Source organism: Amblyomma americanum, chromosome 7 (assembly GCF_052857255.1).
Source record: "Amblyomma americanum isolate KBUSLIRL-KWMA chromosome 7, ASM5285725v1, whole genome shotgun sequence".
Classification (NCBI taxonomy): domain Eukaryota; kingdom Metazoa; phylum Arthropoda; class Arachnida; order Ixodida; family Ixodidae; genus Amblyomma; species Amblyomma americanum.
The window spans coordinates 27,681,718-27,705,753 of NC_135503.1; the positions used below are offsets into that span (position 1 = coordinate 27,681,718).

The following is a 24,036-nucleotide window of genomic DNA, read 5'->3' on the forward strand; positions in this document are numbered from 1 at the left end:
ACAGGTTATTGTAATGGGGAGAGTGCTTTGATAAATATAATGCAGTCTTCAACTTAATTTGTTAAAAAAAAGCCCTCATAGTTTTCTTTTAAAGGACCCAAAGTGGTTCAAGTTGAACTGCAAGACTTCATAGCCCGCAGTGTTACTCTAGAGCATAAAAAAATAATAAATTTATTTATATACTTCCACTAGGGCTCCACTATTTTTTTCCGGGATGCTACGTTTCCCTGGCTGCTACGTTGTTGTGAGGCAGTCCAACCGTAGCTCCCTTAGAAGCCCATGCAATACAAACTTGGCTGTTACATCGCATTTGTGGCAGTGTTCCCGCATGATACGCCGTGACTGTCACCTCATGCTACTGCTTTGCCTTGTGCCAGCATTTGGACAGCCTTCATTGAGCATGTGTGAGATGACGATGGCACACCAGCCAAAGTGGTACTCCATCGACGCTTGATCGCCACCAAGTTTGATGGCTTCTGGTGCACTGCACCCATGCTGATGCACTCCATGCTTACAGGTTTCATAAATTTTGTTGCTGCTGTCGGTGCGGTTCATTCGCCTATGCAAAATGAGCGCAAATGGCTGAAATTGCGAACACTTAATTTACACATATATAACGTAATGGGCGATTTGAAAATGAAAAAACATGATTATATAATGCTATCTCATCCTGTTCAAGCCGACTACAGCCGAGAGTCTGAAAAAAAAAAAACTGAGTTGGCACTTGAAAACATGTAAGCAACGGATGAGTGGATATTGCCTATTCAAGAGGCAGCATTTCAGAAATGTGCGCGAAATCATCAAAAGCAGCAAAGCTTTTGCCGCATTAACACATGCCGCGTTCTTCCCACGTTCATAGCCACCCTCTCATTTGCTCGTGTGTGCCGCGCAGCCCCAGGGCCGTCAGAAAGCTGGCTTCTCCTGCCAGCTTTGCGAGCCGGGCAGTGTTGATTGCTGTAGCAATCATAAGGAGTGCCGCTGAACCCCCCAAAAAAAAGCTCGCGCTATATTCTTCTAAATGTGTTGCAAGACTATGCTGCAAGAGATGGCAGACGGGCAGCGCTGTACAATATACGGTTGCACGGGTTGGCTCCGAGGATTTTGTTTCCGTCATGTGGTTTTGCTTTTCTTGTCCTCTGCAGCTTAAAAGGCGCAGTTTCTTAATCGTAGTAGACGAAGGTTTTGCTGGACTTAAGCGGGTGCACCAAAACGGCATAGAAGCACGCGGATTCCACAGCTTCGCGTGCTCAGCATGCGTTCTTTACTTGCTCCTGCCTTCCTTCCACCGACAGCTTCTCAGGCAGACAGAGGGCCATTGTGGGGTGTTTTGGACATTTTGCATTGTGAGAGCCAGAATTCCAGGGAAGCACAGTGTGCTCAAAGGGAATTTTAAGAAAAGCAGCAGATACTGGTCAATTTTTCTTTATTCGGCTACTGTGTTTTCTGGCTGTCGCATTTTTTAATTTTTTTGTGGTCACAGAAACTTAACAGCGGGATTCTAGTGTATTTATTTGCGCGTACAGCAGCCGTGTAATGCTATTGCATGGCTGAATGTGAGAAGTGTGAAATGTAACATCAGTGCTACAATGTAGAACAAACTATGTACAACAGTGCAAAACAATCACAAACTAAACAAATGGTACAAGCCAATACAAAAGGTGGTAACAGTGTTCTGTAGGTGTTAAAAGTGTGAATAAAGGGTGAGGCTTAATAGGATGGGGTAAAAGATTAAAGTATTCGGTTGCACACAGAAGGAAACTGTACTTGACACTGTTATAGTACAGTCATGCCTCATTAATACAACCTCTCATTAATATGGATGACTCGAATTATGCACAGTTTTTCTGGGGACCAAAATTTTCTAATGTATTTATGCCTCGTTAATATAGAAACTCGCTGTTCAGACAATGGACAGGGTGCAAATGCATAGAGTTCATTGGAGCCCATGTATTTTTGCAGCATTAATATGGACAGCATTAAGAAAAAAACCTCAACTGCCCCAACCAGATCTTTCCTTTTCTGTATTTTGAGTGCAAAAAATTAGCTAAAGGTAATTGATGTGGAAATGCTTAACATTGGCCTTTTTATTTTTTTCCCCTGGCTTCATGCTTCACAGTGTAAGGGGGCCCAGTCTTGACACTCCTTGTGATTTGCCGTACTGCAAAAATGGCTTTGAAAATAACTATTCTGCAGCTTGTGCTGTGCATTCAGCAGCTGTCAGCTGACTTAGTACAGCTATGAACACTTACAGTTCGTGGGGTGGAGATATGTCATTCTGCCATGAGACACCACCATGCGTGTCATGGATCACTAGGCGAATCATACTGCCACTCATTATCTTTAAGATAATGGCGACAAGTCTAATGCACTTCTAGATTGCAGGATTTTGTCTGATTTCAGCTTCACTGCTGGCAATATGTACAGAGAAGCAGACGTTAATCTTAAGGTGTTTTTTCTTAACATACTTTTCTTTCTTCACGATTCGTTATTACGGATGACTCATTTTATGGACAGTTCTGAACGGGAACCAAAGCATCCGTATAAACAAGGCGTGACTGTACAGGCAGAATAAGCGGCGATACTCTGGTAATGGTGACTTCCTGTTGTAGATCAGTCCGGAGGGGTCATTCCACGCCATCTGAACCATATTTTGCGCTCGACCATTTTCAATTTCTTTTTAAAGCGAAAGCGTTAGTGGCCGCGAACTTGCGATTTCGCCGTGGCGGTGCTCCGAGGAGGCACATGACGTCACAACGTGCGCCTCGCCGCGGAGCCGAACCGGTCTGGCCGGGTCGGCGGCGGCTGGCGCACTCGGCGCGAAATAGATAGTGCGCCGAAGCCGCCGAATGCGTCGGCGGTCAAGCGCAGTTGGAGTATAGAGGGTCTCACTTTGGCCGACGTGGCGTCGCCATGCAATGCGCGTTCGCAGGTTACGCCGGAGTATAAACACGCCTTAACAGAGCCTGCACTTAACCGCTAACCAACGTATTCGGTGACGGCATCTATGGGAGCCACTGAAACCCCCCGCACACTCATTGAATAAAAAAAAAAACAACCTGTGCCGAGGCTCGGAATCGAACCAGGGCCTTTGGTGTTTGAGGCGGAGACGCTACCACTCCGCCACGACGGCTCAAGCTTTAACTATGAATAAAGGCGCATCTAGTGAATGCATTCTTCCGATGCAGAAGTCGCCGCGTTTTCGCTATGTGTATCCTGGCCTACCAGAGCTAGGCCATCAGCAATTTTTTAACATCATTGCTTATTACCTTACTAGGGCAAACAATATCTTAGCTTGTTTTTGTAGGAAAATATTTTCCGTGTCGTGGCTGCCATTTGCAAGCTGTAGCAAAACCTAGCCTTAAAAAAAAAATTTGTAAAAGAATTAACTTTTTTACATATGACTATGGAAATTTTTCATATAAATAAAAACATTGTGCTTTCATATGCAGTAAATTGAGCTGAATTTGTTTCATTTTTTATAATATATACAACATGGAAAAAGGTACAAAAATATGGAATTTTGAAATTTTTATCAAATCTCATTTTCTCACAGTAGTCATTGCAACTATTTTTCTAAGTTGTCCAGAAAGCAAGTAAGCCGATAAAAATGTTCAGAGATAAAATGGTACATATAAGGCCTGTCAGGTAAAAAGTTTCCAATTTGAAAAAATTTGCTTTTTGAGGCATATTCAGCTGGCAATTGCATAGTGAGATGATTTTTAATATATATATATATATATATATATATATATATATATATATATATATATATATATATATATGAAGTTTTTAATATTCTCACACCGCTAATTTTGTTTTACCTTTTCGTCGCTTATGTTCGTTGTGTTGCTGATGAAGTTCATGCTAAATGTTCCTAATTGTGCAAACATGATTGCTTCAGTGAAGGGTAGCATTGCCTCCTTTTTAATATGCAGATTCTATGTTCATTCCACCTGGAACCCTTGGGACTGTGCTTGAATTTGGAGGTAAGACAGGTGAAAGTTGTCCCTGTGTTTCCCAGTGTTAACTGCTTAGAGACGTCTTATTACATTTTACTTACTGGTTCTTATCCATTGCAGGTTGTAAATTTGTTCGATGGCATACACAGGTTAATGGGTGGCAAGTCATCCTGTGTGAACTTTCAAAGCCAGGTAAGCCAACCATCTGTCTGTTCATCGCTTGCCTGTGTGTATGCTGACATACTTGCTTTGGCTGTTAATGGCAATGTGAATTGTGATTTATCAGGAAACCTGTATATATTACCTTTAAAACCTGTATATATAACCTTTAAAACCTGTATATACAACATTAAAGAACTTTTTTTCTGAAACGTTGAAATATTCATTTTCCACATAAACATTGTGCAGATCAGTGCTAATTGAACTGAGCAAATAATGGTTATTGAGCACCTTTATGTGAATAAGCAGTATGTGGGTTTCGTATTTTGGATGAAGTATTCGCTTTTTTTTTTGTCAGGTGGATCAATTTTTATTCTTTATTTCTTTTGAGACTTTAAGAAGTCTGTGGTAGTATCGTTAAAGACAACCAATACACCTGATAGAGGCTGTAGCACCCAAGGCGACAAAAATTGAGCAATGATAGCTGTCGTAAATATACTAAATGGCACATAGCACACAATCGACGTGCTTTATTTTTTTTTACGCAACTCATAATTCGAGCTTTGTGCTCTTTATAGCCGAGTTTATTTTAATGCGAAAGCATTATATGGTTATGTCGCGTCAGCAGAAAGTGTCCGCAAATTTTGTCTGCATGATTATGTCGTTTTGTGGCGATAAATGTGCAAAAGTTTGATTGTGTTAGGTAGTGCGTGAGCAGATCTTGAAATGGGAAAATTTTGGTTGATGGATTGTAATTAGTTCATTAATTAAATTGAATTAATGAAAATATGTGTTGTGTTTGAGGTAGGTTTCATGTGACCGATTCAATGAAAAACGATGTAAATGCGTGAGAAGGCTTACGTGGCATAAAAAATAAAAACTAACGAAAATAAAAAACAAAATTTCAAATATTAAAAATGAAAAATGGAGGGAGAAAGAGAGGAAAGGGAAACGCTTTCGCATTTCTGCTCTTAAGCAGACTTAAATGCGATCCTGTAATTTTTTTGCAGCTAGTAGCCAGCTTTGCAAGTCCTCCTTCCTCCATAATTTTGTGGCGATGAGAACCTGACCAAGGCCTTTTCAACGTGTTCCATGCACAGGCACGAATTTTAAGTTGAAGTTCTAAGTTAGCCTGACCCATTGAGTTGTAGATGAGACCATTACACATGACACTTATGGTAATTTTTTTTCATCAAAGGGATACATTTTGTTTTGTGTTTCTAACAGGTGACTCTGATAAAGGCTGGCTGCAAAGGCTGCTGCACATTGCTCGTCTCATTCGCAGCCTTCTTGAGTCGGAATCTTCACTGCAAGACTTACTGGCTCACCTGATTGAGGGTCTTTTCGTCGCGCTACATAGGTTGGTTCACCACTTTGTTGAATTTTGGCAGCTAGAGAGACCCGATCTGAAGAAAAGTCTAATGGAGATTCCGGAAGATGTCAGATCCAAGGGTGGATCTGACATATTCCGCTGCTAAATCCAGTGGTCTCTGGGATGAGCTTGAGCTCCAAGTATGTGTAAGAAGCACTGTGCAGGTAGCCCCATTGCATTGTCCTCTTGGCGATTTAGTGTCAGCTTTTAGCATTTCCAAAGGGGTTCTGTTACAGTTATGCTGGATTTAGTGTGGCGCCTTTTGCAGTTTCTGTTTACACAAGCTATAATTGGTCAGGGGTGGTGGGGAGGCCAGTTTGGTTTTGTGTTGTATTTCTGATATTCATTATCTGTGCCAAATGAGGTATATATATATATATGCACTTACGGTCAAGTTTAAAGTTTAAAAACAGGTATTTTATACTTTAGGGCTGCACGGACACAGTGTCTAAAACTTTCAGAAGCAGCAGATGATGTGCCCTGCAGCAGTGTTCAAACACACTAGGTTGCTGTCATTTGTACCCAGGCTCTTGCTGCTGAGCCACCCTCCCATTGAACTGTTGGGAGAGTGCCTTCAGGTGGTGGCCATACTGGCTGGGACCGAGCCCAAGATGACCTGGAAGCGCCTGGTTCTCACTGGCCTGCTGCCTGCGCTTAGCACGCAGCCAAAGTCTGTTGAGCAACTTGTCAAGTGAGTGCACTTCTTGTTGTCATTCTTCAGTGTGATGCGACAAACAACTCCAGTGTGATTGCTTCCCATGCCGATGACGTCTGTTCTTCTACATTTTGCACCTGCCGATCTTTCCCTACACCGTTCCGCCTATAGCACCCTCCTGTTCATTCTCATAACTACGAGGTACACTAATGCCCTCCTGTGGCAATGCCTGCAACCAGGCCTGTTATCGCAGACGGATTCACTGCCACACTATCCTTACACTGTTTTGTTTTTGTCTAGGCCTCTTGTAGGGTGTGACCAGTTGTGTATAGCAAGCAGCCTAGTTTACCATTTAAGTAGAAAGCAGAGTACTGTAAACTGACAAGCTGAAGTGGAAAGCAGTGATAATTTTGAGTTAATTAGTGATGCTTAATCAAGCAGGAATTAGTATACCACAAGTGCACTGTAGTTGGAAATAGGCTTCATGCGGGGCTCAAAAGGGATAGGTTTTGCTTGGAAAGGTAGCACTGACATTTTAAAGCACTAAAGCTTGCTGCAGCGAGGCTTCAACTAAGGCACACTACTGTATTCACTCACTATTGTTTGTTAAGATCGCACAGTCCAAACTTGGAGGGGGTGGGGGGGGTCGGTTAACCAAACATGAATCATGGCGAGGACGAGGTGCAAAGTCGGCAACCAACATAGAAGTTGAAGTGAGGAATTAATGTCAAAAATGCTACTGCACCTTGCTAAGTACAGTAGAGCCTCTGTTATATGACTTATTATCTAATTATCGCATAATTGAAAATCTCTCTAAGTGACGCTTTTGCGTAGTAAATGCGTCTCAAAAATTCTTTCTCTCTCAAACTCCGGGTTTCAAAAATGAATTAAAGTTCTTTTCCTCGTGCGTTATAAAAGCACCCGTTTTCGATGAGCGAGAATTAGTTCTGAGATGGCGCACAGCCAGACTTTTCAGCGTCAAAGAGGTGGCTTTAGATGAGACACGCGAGCGCTCCCGTTCCTGCGTGCTTAGATGTCACGTGCACCTCAAAAACGATGATTTGGACGATGCACAAGAAATATGGCTGTTCTGACCCTTTGAAGACGTTTTGCGGCATGCAGTATGACCATGCCAGCGACATGTATTTCTGTTCAGACTTCCTCCAGAACCACTGTTATGCCGTGACGAAGGGCAGCATTGTCTGTACCGAAAATTTGCATCATAAAGGAAGAAAAAAACACGGTGCTCGCCTGCGATGCGAATACGCCGGCAGCGTGCTTTCAGCAGCGACATGGGGCCCACCGGGTGACAGCGCACCGCTCGTTCCCGGCTCGCTCGGTGTCACTAGGCCTAACGTGCTCAGCACTGAAGCAGGAGCGGAAACTGCTTTCGAACTTGTCACTGATGATTATAGAAATGTCTAATCTTGTTACTGCTTCTACAATAACTTCATGCTGGCATGAACGTACAGTTAATTTTTCTAACGCCTTCGTCAATGAAGCGTATGGAAATACGGGCCAGAAGAGCCGCCTTGTACTGACAGCCGCAGGTTACACACGCAGAGTCAGAGTCCGAGCCGTCGGCAGAACCATCATTACAAGGCGTCCTAAGCTCGATCGCATCATTGCGCGCATGTTTCCCGTCTTGATTCCAATCTGGAACAAACTTGGTTGACGTCATGTCTGTCAATGGTTCCCGCTGATCGTTGTATGAGGCGAGGCGTGCATATTTTTCCATAGTATAATCGAAGCTATAATGAGAGATTCGCCGGGCCTGCACCAATTCGTCATAAAATACAGGTCGTTGCATGAACGGGGGATGCATAACCAGGGTTCCACTGTAGGGCAGTTACTACCAACATTACTGTGCAAAGGCTTCACACGTCCCCCTTTTTTTTTTATCCCATTGAGCCATGCACAAGGTTCTCAGATAAGGCCATTATGAAGACAACATGGAGCCCCACAGCTCTGACTGTGAGCTTTAGATCAGTGATGGTGCCAAGCGGAGGCAAGGGAAAATTTTGCTGAACCACTGTGTATTTTGTCTAGCGTTTCCTTCAGAACATTACCAGGAGGACGATACCTGATGACATGGCTTGTATTAGGCCCTCTCGCAGTATGTGAAAGACTGACTGCTGTATTTTATTGAATTTATTTGTTTTAATATGAGGAGCAGTGTTATAGAGTCAGCACACGCACCAAAAAAAAAAAAAGATTTAGTCTCTCTCTTTATCATGACCAGATATAGGTGTAAACATGAAATTATTTGCAGGGAAGGTGTATACCGCTTCCTATGATGGCTCATGGGTAGTGGTATGCACACTGAGGTATTGGTCAGGCCTTTTGGCTGCTGAACGCATCCTTTCCTTTGCTAACTTACATTTTTCGAGCTGGGTAGTGTGCATGGTCTTCCCGGTTGTTTTCATGATTTATGGCACCTCTGTCATAAGATGCTTTTATAGCTGGATAGCACACTTGGCTTCCTTCGTCACTTTGGTGCTTTATGTGCCATTGTGTTTTTTTCATTGCTGGGCGGCATGCTCGATGTCTTGCTGCCTTCGCAGTTTGACGTACCATAGCACTTGCTGCTCTTCACTGGGCCGTAGAAAACATTGATGGCGCAGGAGTGGATGGATGACGGCAGTCTCCAAAATGCTGTGCGAGAGGCTACCAGTTAGAACACGTTACACTAGAGGCTGTGTTGATGGCCGAGGGGTCTAAGGCATTAATTAGCAAAGCTGCTTCGTTTTCACACGCCACGCACTGCGGTTCAAATCCAGTTCGTGGCTATATTATTGTGAAGTTTTTCCTGCTTGATACCATTCTGGTGGAAAAGTTGGGTAGTTTTCGGAAAAGTTCGGTTGCTTTTCTGGCTTAAGATCTGGCACAGTTTTCTGATGATGTCTGTCTTTTTTTGTCGAGAACGGGAAGAAATTGAAAATTGGTTTTGGGGGAAAGGAAATGGTGCAGTACCTGTCTCACATTTTGGACACCTGAACTGTGTGGGCCCATAAGGGAAGGGATAGAAATGGCACCTTTCAGGCGCCATTTTTCGTTTTGATCGAAAACTATTATTTTTCCACCTATATAGTATATTCAGGCCTCAAGAAAGGGAATTTGTTAGTTTTCCAGAGCGAAACAGCAGCAGGTAAGTTTCTACAAGGATGTGAAAAATTCTTTACAAAGAGTCAAAATGGTAAGAAATAGTGACATTGAAATGCCCTTATTTGGCAAGTAAGCGTACAGGCGATCTAGGAATCACTGTTTTTCGAAGATGCACCCCGTTTTTGAGCGTGTGCTATTCGGCTGTAATGAATTTCTTCATTTCTTTCACAACTACACGTAAGTAGTAAACATTCACATTGCTTCAAAACTATTCGAACAAAAAACTATAGTTGTGCCTTGTTAATATGGACACTTGGGTTCCCGAGCAAAATTGTCCATAAAACGAGTCATCCATAATAACGATTCGTGAGAAAATATCGGAAATAAAAACACTTTATAATTTAGTTCTTCACCTGTGCGTAGTGGTATCAGTAAAATGGAAATTAGACGAAATTCTGGGAATTCGAAGTGCACTATTATGGTCACCATTATCTTTCAACTATATATTTGCGGCGCAGCTTGAAGCGCTAGTGGCTTACACTTGGTGATGGCATCTCATGGCATGGTGGCTTATCTTCTACTGTGACTCTCCACATCTCATGAGCTTCTAGTACTTAGTTGCTGGCAGCTGTTGAAAGTGGATTCACATCCTTCATATCAATTTATGAAATACACCAAACCATAAGGAACATCAGCATGGCACCTTGGTACTGTATGACGTGAAAGCACAGAAAAGAAGGTCCATCACTAAGGCATTATCACTTTTGCATTGCCTTTCTTGACTGTCCTGCTTCCAAAATACAGAAAAGGAAACACCTGGTTGGGGCAGTTGACATTTCTCATCGCTGTCCATATTTATGCGGCAGAAATACATAGGCCTCAATGGGCTTTGCACATTTCGCCCTGTACATTGCTCGGACAGCGAGTTTCCATATTTACGAGGTGTAAATGCATTGAAAAAGTTTCCAGAAAAATTGTCCATAATTCGTGTAGTCCATATTTACGGTAGTCTTATTAATGGGACATGATGTATTCGCTACATATGCGCTTCAAACTGAAAACTCATTACCATAAAAGCCCACGTATGATACGAGTTTTTTTTTTTCCGGAATTTAGCACGTCAAATTTCAACCTCGCAATATATGTGGATCCAAACAATTTTCGGCCAAAATCCGCAGTTCCAATTTCATTATCAGTCGTGCTCCAGCTGCTCCATTTGCACCATTCTGGTACATTTACATTTTGCTGCTCCAGTCTGCTCCAAAAGCAGCAAATCGATCAATATATTGCGCCTTAGCTGCGCCAAAAAGAGGACGCGGTTACGGGAAAACAACTATTTTTGAACCATTCAGGCTTTTAGTTGGCAAGCTTCTAAAACGTTTCCGCAGTTGGCAATCCAGGGTGGGCTGGCTTGTGGTAGAATTTAGCAGCCAGTTCATTCGCCATATGGAGGAAGGAGGAAAGAACTCGGGAGAGGTGGTCAAGTCATATTTTTTGAAGCCGGCTCTCTCTCTCTCTCTCTCTCTCTCTCCCCCCCCCCCACTTCGCTGCCGTCTCAGCGCGCTTGCACATGCGCAGCAGGCATTGCAGCAGACGCCGCCGCTGCACCCAGCGTTACTATTGGCTGCGCCTTCGGCCAAAGACTCCCAGTTGTCCTTGCAAAAGCGCATGACTTCTGGCACACTTTTTGGCATGCAGCTCGAATAGCGAGGGCCTCTCCCGAGTTTTCCTCCCTTCAGCTTCGCGCATCATGTTGGTTGCATCAAAAGTTTGCATGTCAGCCAACCCTGAAGCGGGCTGAAGAAGTCATATCTTCTGGGTTGAAGAACAAAAGCTTGGATCAGGTCCAACGAGGTCAAGGTTTGTTGGAACAAGAGAATATATCAGCTTTGCTGATTCACTTTGCGAGCTTGATAAATTTGTAAAAAATTCCAAGAAGCATTGAAAAAAATAGCGGTTCAAATGTGACCTTTGGGTGTTTAGTCAAGCAAGCATGCTTGGCTGAACTTGCCTGCAAGACAGTGCCAGCATTAATAAAATGCTTTGTCACTGTTTTTTGTGAGCACCTTTCTTCTGTTTTTTTTTCTTCCTGGCTACACATGGCTGAACCTGATCTCGTTGGCAGCAAACTCTTCTGGGTGACTCCTTTATTCCGTTTTTGCTGCTCCCGGATTGCTCCATAATTATCGTTCTGATACGAAAGTGCTCCAAAATGAATATTTTTCTGCTCCAAAAATACTCTTTACCCCATCCAGGCCATGCAGCAGTGCTTGATGCAGTACGGATGCTTTCGGCAGCTACAATTACTTTCCTTTTAAAAGCAGTTTCTGGCTGCTTTTAAAAGGAACGTAACTGTAGCTACCGAAAGCATCGGTACTGCATCAAGCACTGCTGCATGGTCTGGATGAGGTAGGGAGAGCCTGCAGTTACTGCCGCCCGACACGGGCCTCTCCAGCCACGCTGTGCAGTTGGATAGTGAACATTTGGGCCAGCATTCTTGAGGAGCTCACCGGCTGTAATTTCAAGGAATGCGGGATATAAAATGTGCTCAATGGTACCGAAGATGTATTTTTCTGGAAAGATATCTCTGACAATGGCTTTTTGGAAGACAGTACAGTCGACGATGACGATCACTAAAGCACCAACTACAGACACTTCCGAAGTGTGCATGCCTGCGCGCCCGCACGTATGCCGGAACCAGTCTGTGCGCACTCATGGCATAATACACGATTGGGCGCGACCGCTGCGCCCGATCTGTATCTGCAAGATATTTGTCGCCTGTGCTGCACGCGCTGTGTCCGGTATGCCAGTGTACGTACATAAATAATCGGAGGACGTTCAGCTTTCGCGACTTTCGGAACATCTTCGAGCTGACTGCCCTACTCGCACTTTTTTTCCCGTTTTTTCTATCCATAAATTACACCTCATAATATATGCGGGTCCGTATTATATGTGGGTTTTTTGTTCGCATATGCCTTGTGTTTACATGTCTGCTGTCAGGATGTGGTGGTTGTCTTATACCCCTGTCACACGGGCACTCTAAAGGCACTTTGAACTAATGCTCCTTTACGCTCCCAAAGGAGCACTACTTCAAGGGAGTTCGTCCGTGCTACACGGTCGCGGAACGACCTTCGCAAGAACTTTTTAGCTCCCACATCGGCGAAAAGTGTTATTTAAATTGCAAACCTCACTGCACATATAAATACATAAATGTCACATTTTTTTAGTAAATTAGTTTTATAACCGTATTATGTTAAAGCTAGAGTCACTAAATAAAGACCATCACTGCAGCACGGCGGTAAGCAGGGGCGGCCATTTTGTTGTTTATCATTGTTGCCAGATTGCCGCTTCGGCGACCTCGCCGCTAACTTTGGCGCGGCCATTTTGTAAACAACGCTGTTAGCCACCCTGCGCTGCGGCGGGGATCGTAGCCGTACGGCATGGAAAGCGGAAAGCGCATGAAGCGTTTTCCATCATTCTGCGAGTTGAAACAGCCAACAACGCAGCAAAACGGCATCCTCGTATGCTCTTGTGCAGCTGAAATGCTGCGAGGCGCGGAATCCCTGGTCACTGAGTCGGTCACCGGCAGCACTCGCAGCACTAGGACTACCACAGTTGCCCGACTGAAAACGCATAAGCCACAAAATGGCAGCCCCCATGAACCGTCGCAGTGTAAACAAATATCACGTGATGCAAACTGACCAATGATCGTGGCGGCGCCACAGAACAATAAGAGAAAAGAGTGCCGGTACTCTAAGTCTTTATTTAGTGACTCTAGTTAAAGCAATGCAATTTTAACTGCAATAATGACATGATTTTCCAAGTACAGAGCATAACATCACAGTGCTGGCCACACTGAGCCCAAATGGCTCGTATATCTGGAACGAGAGTATGGCGTGGTGAGACTGCCACAAAACAAATGATCTTATATTTTAAAACACCACTAATCTTATGAAGTGAATTTATAAAATTAAAATTGAACGTTTCTTTTCTCAATTTATTTATGCTGTTAACTCGCTGGGAGAGAGAGTACTCCCTTGAAGCCTCAAAGGACGAACTCGAGCTGCCTTGTTTCGAAGCTCCTTTGAGCTAGGTGTCCTTTGGCGCGTCCGTGTGGCAGCGCGCGTTCGTCCTTAGAGTAATGGAGCATTAGTTCAAAGTACCTTTACTGTGTCCGTGTGACAGGGGTATTACACTGCTTTCATGCTTTTGGTGCTGCATGTTCGCTTGCTTATCAGCAAGTGTTCATTTATTTTTTTATTTATTTATTGATCAGATACTGTAGGTCAAAATATAGCCCAAGCAGGAGTGGGATACACCAAAAGACCTGGGTTACATGAACTAATAAAGCTACACCTGTTCTCACAGAGGTTACATGGTCACGGACAACGTTCTGAGTCAAGCCATGGCCTCCCAAGAAAGGGTCATAGGGGACCACCCTGTGTGCCTGGCCTTTCTGAGCCTGCTTGCTGCTGTTGCTGAGGTACCTCTGCGCCCCAGTGTTCTGAGATTTGGTTCTGCTTGTTGAACTTCCTGAAGGCGCTTAGAACAACGCAGTGCCTAGCTAGCAGCTATAAAAGATTTTCCACTTTGTTTTGAACCTAGTGCTCAGAGGCATTGAAGTCAATCATGGCATTATAGAGCTGATTTCTTTTATTTGTTGTGATGGCTGTGTAGATGCGAGAACTTGCATGTTCAGTAGTTGGCACAGTAAATGCACATTAACTCAAGACTCGCGTACCTCAATATTTTGGTTAAGTCAAAAGTGTTTCATGTCGGGCAATAACCTCCAATGGGTACTGTCTGGGTTTCTGCGACTTGCTCTGTGTGTGATCGTCTGCGGTTCTGCAGTAACTTCATGACATTAGTAACTGCTTGCCATTGTTTGCTGCAAAAGGCATTTTCGACTTGCAACTTCACTACGTTTCACTCATGTACTAGTTGTCACTGGATTTTGCACAACATTGTCGTAACCATTGGGGTTACTTTTAAGTTCAACTCTTCACCTTTGTGACTCTTCCTCTCAAAGGATGTCCTTTGTTTCACTTGACTTTTCCCATTTGCAGACCTTTGTGGAGACTGTCGATGAAGATTTCCTTGCATGCCTGGCCGTGGTGCTACAGGACATCTTCCCCACATTCCACAAGTGGCCTTACAACCGAGTGCAAGACAGGGATACAATTGGGCATCGTTGCTTGTCTGTTTTTCACCGCGTGCTCACCGTCTCGGAAAACTTCAAGGCGGATGCTGTCAGGTGACCGCTTCCAGCTCCAAAAGTGACTTATGATGGCTTGCGATGACTCTCTTTTAATTATATGCTTTGGTGCCACTGCAGATTCACACAGCCAAGCGTTAAGTGAGCCTAACGAAGTGCTGCCCACAGGCAAAGTAATAAACTGTCATAGTTGGTGTTGTCTTGTATGAACGCTTTCGCATGCAGCATAATGGATATTTTGCCAACCAGTTTTGTTGCCTTTGTAGCTACAGAAATACGCAGTTCTTTAATCTTACCAGCTACGAAACTCCAGGGCAAAATCCAGTCATGCCCAGTGGCAAGTTTCTGGAGGTAGGGTGCCTCGATGCGCGCGCCCTCTCCGCCGCTCCGTGCAGGGTGGGGACAACCGCGTCGTCTGCTGCAGTGTCCGCCATATTTGAGCCCACTCGTTTCAGAACACTGGAGGTAAGCTTCTCTGCGCAGCGAAGGCCCCTTCACCATCGCGGCGAAACAGGTTTTGGAGGCAGAAATAGGGTGCATCGCTGGGGACATCTATTGTTGCCGAACCCTTTCCTACAGGCTTCTGCCCTGTGTTGCTTTCACAATAAAGAGATTAGGGGCCGCTCTCCCAAGCCATTGCTGCGGTTACAATGCACCCTCCCCGGGCTGCATTCCTGAAGGAAATTTGAAACGCAGCTGTGCCAAGGTGCTCGCCTGGCCGTGCACACCATAACATAAAGGAATAAAAGTCGTTTGCGCTGCACCCAACTCTTCTCCCTCGGACAGTTCGCGTCGCAATCGTAAAGGTGTTTTTTTTTTATGCAGAAAAGCTGACTTACGGAGTTTTGTAAATTGTCTGGGACTCAGTGCGCTGACTCGCAAAAACAGAGTTTATCTCGTTCGCCGCAACGTATTAGTCAATATTAAATGCTGAGAATGATAAGGCTTATTAATGAAACATTTTACCCCCTCAGAATCAAATGGACGCAATCTGTAGGCCCTTGGACATTCGTAGTCGTTTGATCCTTGGCATCGCTTGTTTTTGTTTGTTAATTTGTGCAGGTAAAAAAAAAGAAACAATGCTGTGGTACAGGAGTTTGCACTGTAGCTGTAATATACAATGCAGCTGCATAATTCGTGCAGCTTTTTTTCATGTAAAGTAACCACTTTAACAAAGCATGGGATAATTTCGGCGCCTTCATACCTTCACCGAAAACATTAAGTGAACGCAAACTTGACTGTGAAAAATACTCTCATGAAAAGGCAAAAAAATAACATCTATCAACAGAGCCTATATTGGGAAAATGCGCGTGTCTCATCGACTGAGGAAGTTTTTCTTATATAGTGTGAAGAGTTAATGAGAAACGTAAGTGCATAAATTTCACTTACTTAGGAGTTGTAATAATGCAGTTTATTTATGTTGTAAATTATTAAAGCTACTGTCAAAAAATAGGAGACAAGCGAACTATGGTGAATTTGACATTTATACACAATATTTACAAATCTCTTCACGGCAAGCTGACGCCAGCACACGTTTTGCTTGCATGTCCATTGACTTTTTTTTCTTCCAGTTGTCGCAGGTGAATTCGCAGCCTCGTTCGAGCGTAGGTCGAGTATAACAACTTCTGAATGATTTCGTTGTGAACCTGGCATGTTTCAACATTAAACGGAACCATTTGTCTTAGGTATGTTATCACAGCCTGCACTGGAGATTTCATAGTTAGAAGGCTTTCCGCCCATTCTGTGATGCCCTTAAAATGCTCCTCGCACGACTTCAGCACTTTCATCACTTCAGGACTGGGGTAATGCAGGTTGTCGCCATTTTCGAGGTACTCCTTCAGCCTTGTGAGATATGCATTTTCAGCGTCACTAGAACCGAGCAGAGTAGCTTTGCACTGCTCGCAATTATTTATGGCTTTCAGAATACCTTTAACGAGGAATCCGGCAATATGGAACAGAATGCTGCATTCAGTCGATGTTAGCGCTTCAATGAAAAGAACCTCCGAGTCATCGATTTCCTTTACCTCGGCTTCAGCGAGTTCACGTTTCCCGTTTGACAGAAGGTCAACCAGGTACTCAGAATCGTCAACACTGTAGCTGGTGGTAGACGGCGTGTGCAAAAATTGGCTTATGCACACAAGTTTCAGTGCGCATTTCATATCATAGGCGTCTGGGACAGGCTTCCTGAGACGAACCACAGAGAAAAGATTCTCAAGGCAATCTTGTAGCAGCCTGCTGGTGAGTAAGAAGCTGTAGCCCTCCGAGTTCAAAAGAATGTCTTGCAGGCGAAGCACGACCGTTGTGGAGATCAGGAGGCCCGCCTGCGATGGCTTCCACTGAGACGTGCTGCCCATGCTCATCCCTTGAAAGGTGTTTAGAGCCAGGTTTAGAGTTTCCAGAGCTCTATGATGCTTCGCCACATCGTGCAGACTTAGGGCAACAGATGGATGACGCGACGACATTAATGCGTACCATCTTGATACCAGCTCTAAAAACCAAGCTGTTGTTTCTGCCTCTATGTCCAGCACTTTTTCCTTGATGAGGTATCGGATTGCACTGGGAGCTTCTCTGAAAAATTGCACGGCAAGTCCGACTTTCATTTTCGTAAAATGTCCAGATGAGACATGGGCTTCAGAGAGCTTCGGTGCGAGCTTTAGCTCCCTTTCCTTGTCAAACTCCAGCACAGCATGCACATGATCCAGTTTCACTTCACGTGAGGGAAGATCGCACTGGCTGGCTGTTGCTTCACTTAATGTAAATGCATGAGATGTTATCAACTGACCTTTAATATTCTTCAAAACATGAGCAGCGTCTGCGTTGAAGAACAACTCCATATCATTGAGCGAAGGGTGTGGTATTGAGCAGGTTGTCTTCGAATTTCGGTGGCTAGAAAATCCCAGCTCACGCCACATCGCTCGATTTGAGGCGCCCATGTCGGACGTTACAACCCGAACTCTGAGGGAAATATCGGCGCAGAGTTGGACAACTTGCAGAACAATGTCCTTGAGCGTGCGGCCATCCACATGGCTTCCAGTGAAATGATAAGCTATCACCTACTTCCATCGCTGGTTGAGACCTCCAACCATAAACACCAGAGCGTGATTAGCAGGCTCATCTGGCTTTTGTGGCAATGTCACTCCCCCATACACAATGTCTTCAGCGCGGTCAAGCTGAAACCCTCTGGCAATCTCCATCTCATCGATAAAGAGGACGCAGTCTTTTTCTACATCTTCCATGCCTTGTGCCTTCGCTTGGAGAAGTTCTACAACGTCTGTAAGAATTCCTGGTGAGAACTTGAGCCAGTGGAGGCGACGAGATAGAGTTCTTTCTGCCGGAAGTGGATAGCCGAGCTGTCTGAGAGTTCTGTAACCAGACTTCCCACAAGAAAACTTCAGTTGAAGCCCCTGTTTAATAGTCTGCGGCGACCAGATGCTTCCCTTGTTGCTTTTTCGGGAAAGTGCACGAACTTGATCTTTATTTAAAAATTTTATCCTTTTTTTAAAGTGCTCTACGGCGCTTTTTAGCTTTCGCACCTTCTTTCTAAGAGAGTTAATAGTCAAGTTGGCTTTTTTATGCACTTCTTGAAGTTGTCTGTGGTTCTTTCTCACATCTTCCAGTTGTTTTCTCAGTTGAGCGCAACAACTACTGGATGAATGTGCATCGCAGCCTTCATTTTGCTCTGTTTGTCCATCGCTAGGCTGATAGACAACCTCTTCACTTAAGTTCGTTCCCCCAGGCTCATCGCAATCCGCAAAAACGCCAGGTCCTTGTTCCTGCACTGTTGAGTTTGATGTAGTTGGTAGAGCGGGTGTGCCTCTCTCCTTAGGAGCCTTTCTTTGGTGGTGGACCATAGCTGCACAAACAAAAGGAAATGCAAGAGCAGAAATGAGTGAAGTTCGTCAGAATTGCTCAGTGTCGGCAGTTATTTCATAGCTGCGCGAACCATAACCTAAAAGCGAAAATTTTAAGCTTGAAAAGTTCCAATTCCAATTCAATTCCAATTCCAATTTATTTCAACATCAATACCCACAGACACTGATGTCACGGACAGTGGGCAAAAAGCCACAAAAATAGGGCTTGGCAGCGCCCACTGACCGTCTTCTTGACAGCGACACAGCAGTGCAAATATACATTAGATATGAGCAAGACATGAAATCAATGAAAAGAACTTGTGCAAAAAAACTAGGCAGGTAACACTTTGCATACAAAAAATAATGATAGGAAAGTAACAATATCACCACACATCTGAACAAACAGTCAATAAATAAGTGCAAAAAACACAGAGGCGAACGCGTTGTAACTTGAAAAAAATATATATATATATATATATATGTGTGCGTAATCAGTTAAGTAATTTCGGCAGTTGAAATCGCAGCATCTGGTCACCATATTTTGTGCGGTTACACGGAACCTCCCAAGTCTCGTGATAGCGAGTGTCCCGAACATTTCTGTTTAGTGTTAGACTCGATATAATTTCAAGAGTTTTGTTTTTCTTTCTGATACCTGTTTGATAACGCTTTCTGAGAGTATGGTGATAAAGTTCAGGAAGCGGCACTAATTTTAACTCCCTGAATAGTGGTTCGGAATGAGCAAGGTATGGGACATTCATGATCGCTCGAACAGCCTTCTTTTGTATTATATGTAACTGATTAATGTTTGATAAAGTGGTTGTCCCCCAGACTAAATAACAGTAGTTTATTATTGACATAAAAAGAGAGTTATATATAAAGCGTTTTACACATGTAGGGAGGCAATGTCTCAATTTAGAAAGTACTCCGAATACTCTGGATATTTTCCTAATGATTGTATCTACTTGCAGATCCCAAGACGTGTGCTGTTCAAAGAGCACTCCCAAACATTTGGCAACAGGCACAATTTCAATGACAAAGTTTTAAAATTGCAATTGGTAATGCAATTGGTACTGCATTTAGAAGGCCAGATTTTAAGCGCTATTATTCTAACTCATGAGTCACAACAGTGATGCACATCATATTTGCCATCAATAATAAAATATAGTGCAACTTACGTCTGAACGAAAAAATGGTTGGAACAGCGTTTGACTTTAGCAGCTTCCTTCCATCCGCGCGGTGATTCTCGTAGCAGTTGTCTTCGAAATGGGCCTGCATAAGAAAATTAATTCAGGCGTCCAGTATGTAGTACAAACAGAAAGAAATGCCCCTTTTGAAAGATACACAAGTTCTGGCACTGCTCCAGCGATGTTAAGGAGTCGCGCACACTCGGCAGCTGCATTTATCAAATCCTAAAAGTCAGACTAATAATGGCTGCGCACAAGGGAAATAGCCGGCACTGCACAATAACTGCGCCAACGTTAGAAATGCCAGATAGAAGCAACAAGTTCTTAGCGAAGCTACTATATACGAAAGCTCACATTCACGGGAGTTTTACCAAGAGTAACTAATTCCTGGCTTCGTCAAACAGCCTTGGAACAAATAAAAACTCTACAAAACTATTGTCAAAGTTTCTGACGCTTCTGACGCATGTCTCTTGATGCGTTTGCTTTTAGGGCCATTTGAAAAATTAATCAAGAACCTGTCGGCTCTAAGCTAACCGACTACAAGCAAGCAGTCTTTTATTGCATAAATGCCGAGTGCTTCTGCAACGCTTCACTCTATATAACTAATATTACCGTTAGTTGTGTTTATTAGCCTGTGCACAGAAATACAAAATCCATGTCCACACCTGCGAGTTATGAAAATGATTTTCCGCCACTCATCTGCTGTATAATTCCTCCTTATATATGTTTCATAAAAGATGTAGTCACGTAGCGTGCGTAGTTACAGCCTTTCCAGAAACACTAACACAACTTCCAGCGCACATATTAAATGTAAACCTGCAGCGACAGACATAACTACAAAAAATCGCAACCGTCCAAATAATCACTGTACTTACATTGCATATGCGCGAAGAGTTTGCAGGCTGCCATTTGTCCCGCTTTATCTTCACCGTCCAGAGGAGCCTTCTTTTAGGGTCTCTTGGGAATGAAAACATTCTCCAGCCATTTCTGGAGTGGTTTGAGCACAGTGGCACGCAACAGCCAGGCATCTTGCGAGTTTTGAAACCGAAGAAAACTGCGACCGGGCGGACGCGCGACCACGCACGTGCAACCGGCCCGTGGGGAAGCGAGGAGTGGGCTCAAATATGGCTGCCCTCTTCCGCGGCGGCGGCACTGACCCTGTCAAAGGATGGCTCCACCCTGCACGGAGCGGCGGAGAGGGCGCGCGCATCGAGGCACCCTATCTGGAGGCAGGTGGTAGCGCCGCCTATGAGGTGGGCAGTCAGTTCATGATGTAATAAGGGAGTAATTTTTTAACTGCCAAGTTTCTTTAACTGCGAAGTTTCTGAGAAAGCTGTTAGCTTTCCTTTGTAGCCATATGGCTGTGCTTGGGTGGATGCGAATGAGTAATTACTTCCTTTCCCCTAAACATTTGACAAACACAGTTCATGATGCTTTGCAACTTTAGTTTTTCCACTATATTTGTGCTTTGGTCAACACTGAGCTGTTCCTCATAATGCTGCCCAACTGTGTTTGCCTTTGTGTTCTTCACGGCATGCCGAAGAGATCAGTAGCACCTCTGACTTGTAGCTTATGCATGCTTGCGGCATGGAGAGATTTATGTTAATTTGAAGAGTAAACTGCTCTTATTTTGGTCATGTTATCGACTCTTCTGATTCTTACTATTAATTTTGCTTTGCTTTTATTACAGGAGTACCGAGCTCTGCGTGTACAGTTTGCTCCATGGCGAGTCGTGCCCTGCCCTGCTTCGACTGATTGTGTCCGCTGAGGAATCTGTTGCACGAGCTATGGAATTTGAAGGAAGGTGAGTGCGGAGAGCAGATAAACAATGGTCCGTTAGGGTAATGGAGTGGATTCCAAGAAAACAGTAATTTAGAGGGGGTGGCAGGGAGTCAGGTTGGCAGATTAGGTTGGGAAGTTTATGGGGCTAGGGTGGCCATAGCTCACGCAGGACAGGGTCTATCATACTTGCGCTCACATCCTGTGCCGTCTGCCTCCCTCCACTGGTTGAAAACAAAACTCTAGCCTCTACTGCGCGTATATAGTCCAAAAGTGACGGATGATGGCAACTGTCAAGCACACACCTGCTGCTTGCAGTTGACACCTCACGAAACGGGATTGTGCCGGCGTCACCCATGTGTATTTGTTTTCGAGCAGTCTTCTGGCTAGCAGACAAATTTTCGTGCATTCTTCAGAGGGGGCCACATCTTGCAAAAAAGGCAGATACGAGATTGTCAGAAGCCTGTGCTCTGCAGTGGATGAGGCTGGGATGATGATGATGATAATGATATTGGGTTGTGAAAATGGGAACATTGCTTTTGGGTCGCATTCAGGTGTGTCAGGCCTGTTTGTTGCTTACGTAGAAATGAGTGGCCTGTAAGTTTTTTTTTGTTTTTTTTTTTACAGTGATAGCTGTTAATGGCAGCAGACTAGTGACCACGCAAGCGTAGAATGTCCGCACAGTGAAGGCATGTGGGGAAGGTAGTTGGAAGGAAATGGTAGGGGGTAGGAGAGTGTAACAGAGACGCACGATAGCTGTTCTGATGTGTTACGTGTGCAGAATTGGTTCCTTTTACAGCAGAGCCTCAATCATACGAACCTCACTGGGTCATGAAAATATTCGCATCATCCAAAATGAACGAAGTTCGTATGCAGAATTTACGTAAATCTGTTTTCGGCTCACAGGCTTTACATACGGCTGCGCCATTGCTGACTCGCAACATTGACGCTGTGCTGGGGCTGCGCGCCGCCGCTCATTGCTCGCGGTGAGCACCGTGCAACTGGCGATTGTGGCGTCGGCAATGTAGGGGCAGCAAGTACTTGGTACTCGAGGGCGCGATTGCGGCTCGTGCGTTCGTATCATCCGTGGTGGGGCGGGGGGTTGTTCATAACATCTAAAATTTCTACCCATAGCACACAATGCACTCTGTCCACGGCATTTTATAAATTTGTATCATCCCAAAATTCGTATCAACTGGGATCATGTAATCAAGATTCTGCTGAACTTTCATTTTTTATCACATATTTAGCACAGTGTAACAGCTATTGCTGGGTTCTCACATTATGCAGCATAGTGTAAATGTTTGTCAGCTTTTGTCCTGGTGTCATCAGAGCAGCAAAGCCAATCAAACATTGTTCATGTTGTGCCACCCCCCATGCTGCAGTCGCCACTCTGAAGAGCTGCTGACGTCCGTGCGGCTGTGCTTCTCGCTGCTTAACCGCCTGCTGCTGCTGGGTTCTGGTGCGGGCTCTCCTCTGGAGCAGCGTCTGCTCGTGTCCCCAAGCCAGACGGCGGGTGGCGCTCCGTCCCTGACTGTCGCCGTGGGACGCTTCCTGTACCTGCGCTTTGATCCACGTCTCTGCACCTTGGCTGTCCAATTGTTGAAGCGCATTGCCAAGGTGCGCAAGTCATTTCAGGGTTTGTTGGTTACGGGAGATGTAGTGGATTTAAATACACTGAAACTGAACTGTAAGGGCTGTCTAAAGCAGTAAACGACACGAGTGATGGAATCCCTCCCTAGACAAGGGAAGCTTCGCACACATCACTCCTTCAAGAGGTCACACGGCGATGTAGGTTCCAGTTTTTCTCGGAAGCGGAGTCCGCTGGGTAAAAAGGGCCACTTTCCCCTTCTTCTATAAGGCGCGGCCTGAGTGGTGCTTTTTTTTTATGTTTAGCAAATTTTCTTTTTTTGGCTGGTGGTTCATAAGGTAACAGTGATGCCTCCTCGGCTTCCGGCTTCATTAGCAAGTATACACGGCGAAGGTAGTGCTGCCGGGAGGTGACACCCTGCGCATTCCTTCGTACCGAGGTTCCCCCATATGAATACCACTTAAACCATGGCTACAAGAGGTCACTACTTGGTTTCCGATGAGACAGATAAATGCACTTCACTTTTGATAATTTGAACTCTAAGGAGACCGAAAATTTGTTTAAATTATGGGGAGGTTGAATCAAGAGGAGCCTTAGTAACACAGGACCGCAGTGTGAGGTCAAATGAACAGGCAGTTTATTTAATCATGCTCAACTTAATGAGAGGTTGCTATATTGATACCATCTGTACCAATGTGGGTTGAATAAATTGGCACTGCACGTGCATATACCCGTTGAGTGGCAGGGAGGGAGAAAGGGAGGCAGTCGACCGATCAATCTGTCTTGTACATTTCCTATTGCAGCTGTACCCAATGTCCCTTTTGGCCTGCCTCGGTCGCGATGCTGAGAGCTTCCGCGACCAGCTGCTGCTGCGGCTGAGCAAGCAGACTGAGGACGTGCGCCTCAAGGTGGCCCTTCTGCAGCTGCTGGCAGTCTGCACACGCACCCAGCCCGGCTTGTTCCAGCTGCTGCTTGGCTCTGCTTCCTCAACGGCACCGCCACCTTCCTCTTCGTCATCTTCCTCTACTGGGGCTTCACTGGTGCGTTGTAGACCGTTGCCATGGCCGACAGTGTGTCTTAGTGATGTGTACAGATGAATTTAACGGTGCTTGTTCAGCGGCCAGTTGGTGTAGGTAGTTAACCTGTAACGCTTGGCTTGTCACTTG

The 24,036-nt window shown here is 44.7% G+C and overlaps 3 protein-coding genes across 3 annotated transcripts in view; 1 reads left to right on the forward strand and 2 right to left on the reverse strand.

Moving 5' to 3' along the window:
- Positions 1 to 24,036, forward strand: part of Nup188 (nuclear pore complex protein Nup188) — an 80,317-nt gene that overhangs the window by 22,766 nt on the left and 33,515 nt on the right. The window contains exons 20-28 of the mRNA XM_077631574.1: positions 3,936 to 3,986; positions 4,080 to 4,151; positions 5,346 to 5,478; positions 6,017 to 6,181; positions 13,619 to 13,733; positions 14,317 to 14,504; positions 21,191 to 21,304; positions 22,665 to 22,899; positions 23,674 to 23,910. Coding sequence (XP_077487700.1) covers positions 3,936 to 3,986; positions 4,080 to 4,151; positions 5,346 to 5,478; positions 6,017 to 6,181; positions 13,619 to 13,733; positions 14,317 to 14,504; positions 21,191 to 21,304; positions 22,665 to 22,899; positions 23,674 to 23,910 — 1,310 coding nt within the window. The remainder of the gene's footprint in view (positions 1 to 3,935; positions 3,987 to 4,079; positions 4,152 to 5,345; positions 5,479 to 6,016; positions 6,182 to 13,618; positions 13,734 to 14,316; positions 14,505 to 21,190; positions 21,305 to 22,664; positions 22,900 to 23,673; positions 23,911 to 24,036) is intronic.
- On the reverse strand, positions 15,932 to 17,510 carry LOC144098732 (uncharacterized). The gene has a single exon (XM_077631573.1). The coding sequence runs from the start codon at positions 17,396 to 17,398 to the stop codon at positions 15,974 to 15,976; it is 1,425 nt and encodes a 474-aa protein (XP_077487699.1). The 5' UTR covers positions 17,399 to 17,510; the 3' UTR covers positions 15,932 to 15,973.
- On the reverse strand, positions 17,519 to 20,697 carry LOC144096796 (uncharacterized). The gene is made up of 3 exons (XM_077629675.1): positions 20,376 to 20,697; positions 19,492 to 19,585; positions 17,519 to 18,318 (listed from the first exon to the last, which is right to left on the reverse strand). Exons 1-3 carry the CDS (start codon positions 20,526 to 20,528, stop codon positions 17,519 to 17,521), a joined length of 1,047 nt encoding a protein of 348 aa, XP_077485801.1. The 5' UTR covers positions 20,529 to 20,697.

Excerpts from the sequence above, each read along its gene's own strand:
- LOC144098732 (XM_077631573.1), bottom strand. The coding sequence starts at position 17,398 with ATGGGCGCCTCAAATCGAGCGATGTGGCGTGAGCTGGGATTTTCTAGC.
- LOC144096796 (XM_077629675.1), bottom strand. The coding sequence starts at position 20,528 with ATGCCTGGCTGTTGCGTGCCACTGTGCTCAAACCACTCCAGAAATGGC. Across the intron at positions 19,586-20,375 it reads ACTCTTCGCGCATATGCAAT|GCCCATTTCGAAGACAACTG; the intron begins GTAAGTACAGTG and ends TTTCTTATGCAG. Across the intron at positions 18,319-19,491 it reads AACCATTTTTTCGTTCAGAC|CTATGGTCCACCACCAAAGA; the intron begins GTAAGTTGCACT and ends TTGTTTGTGCAG.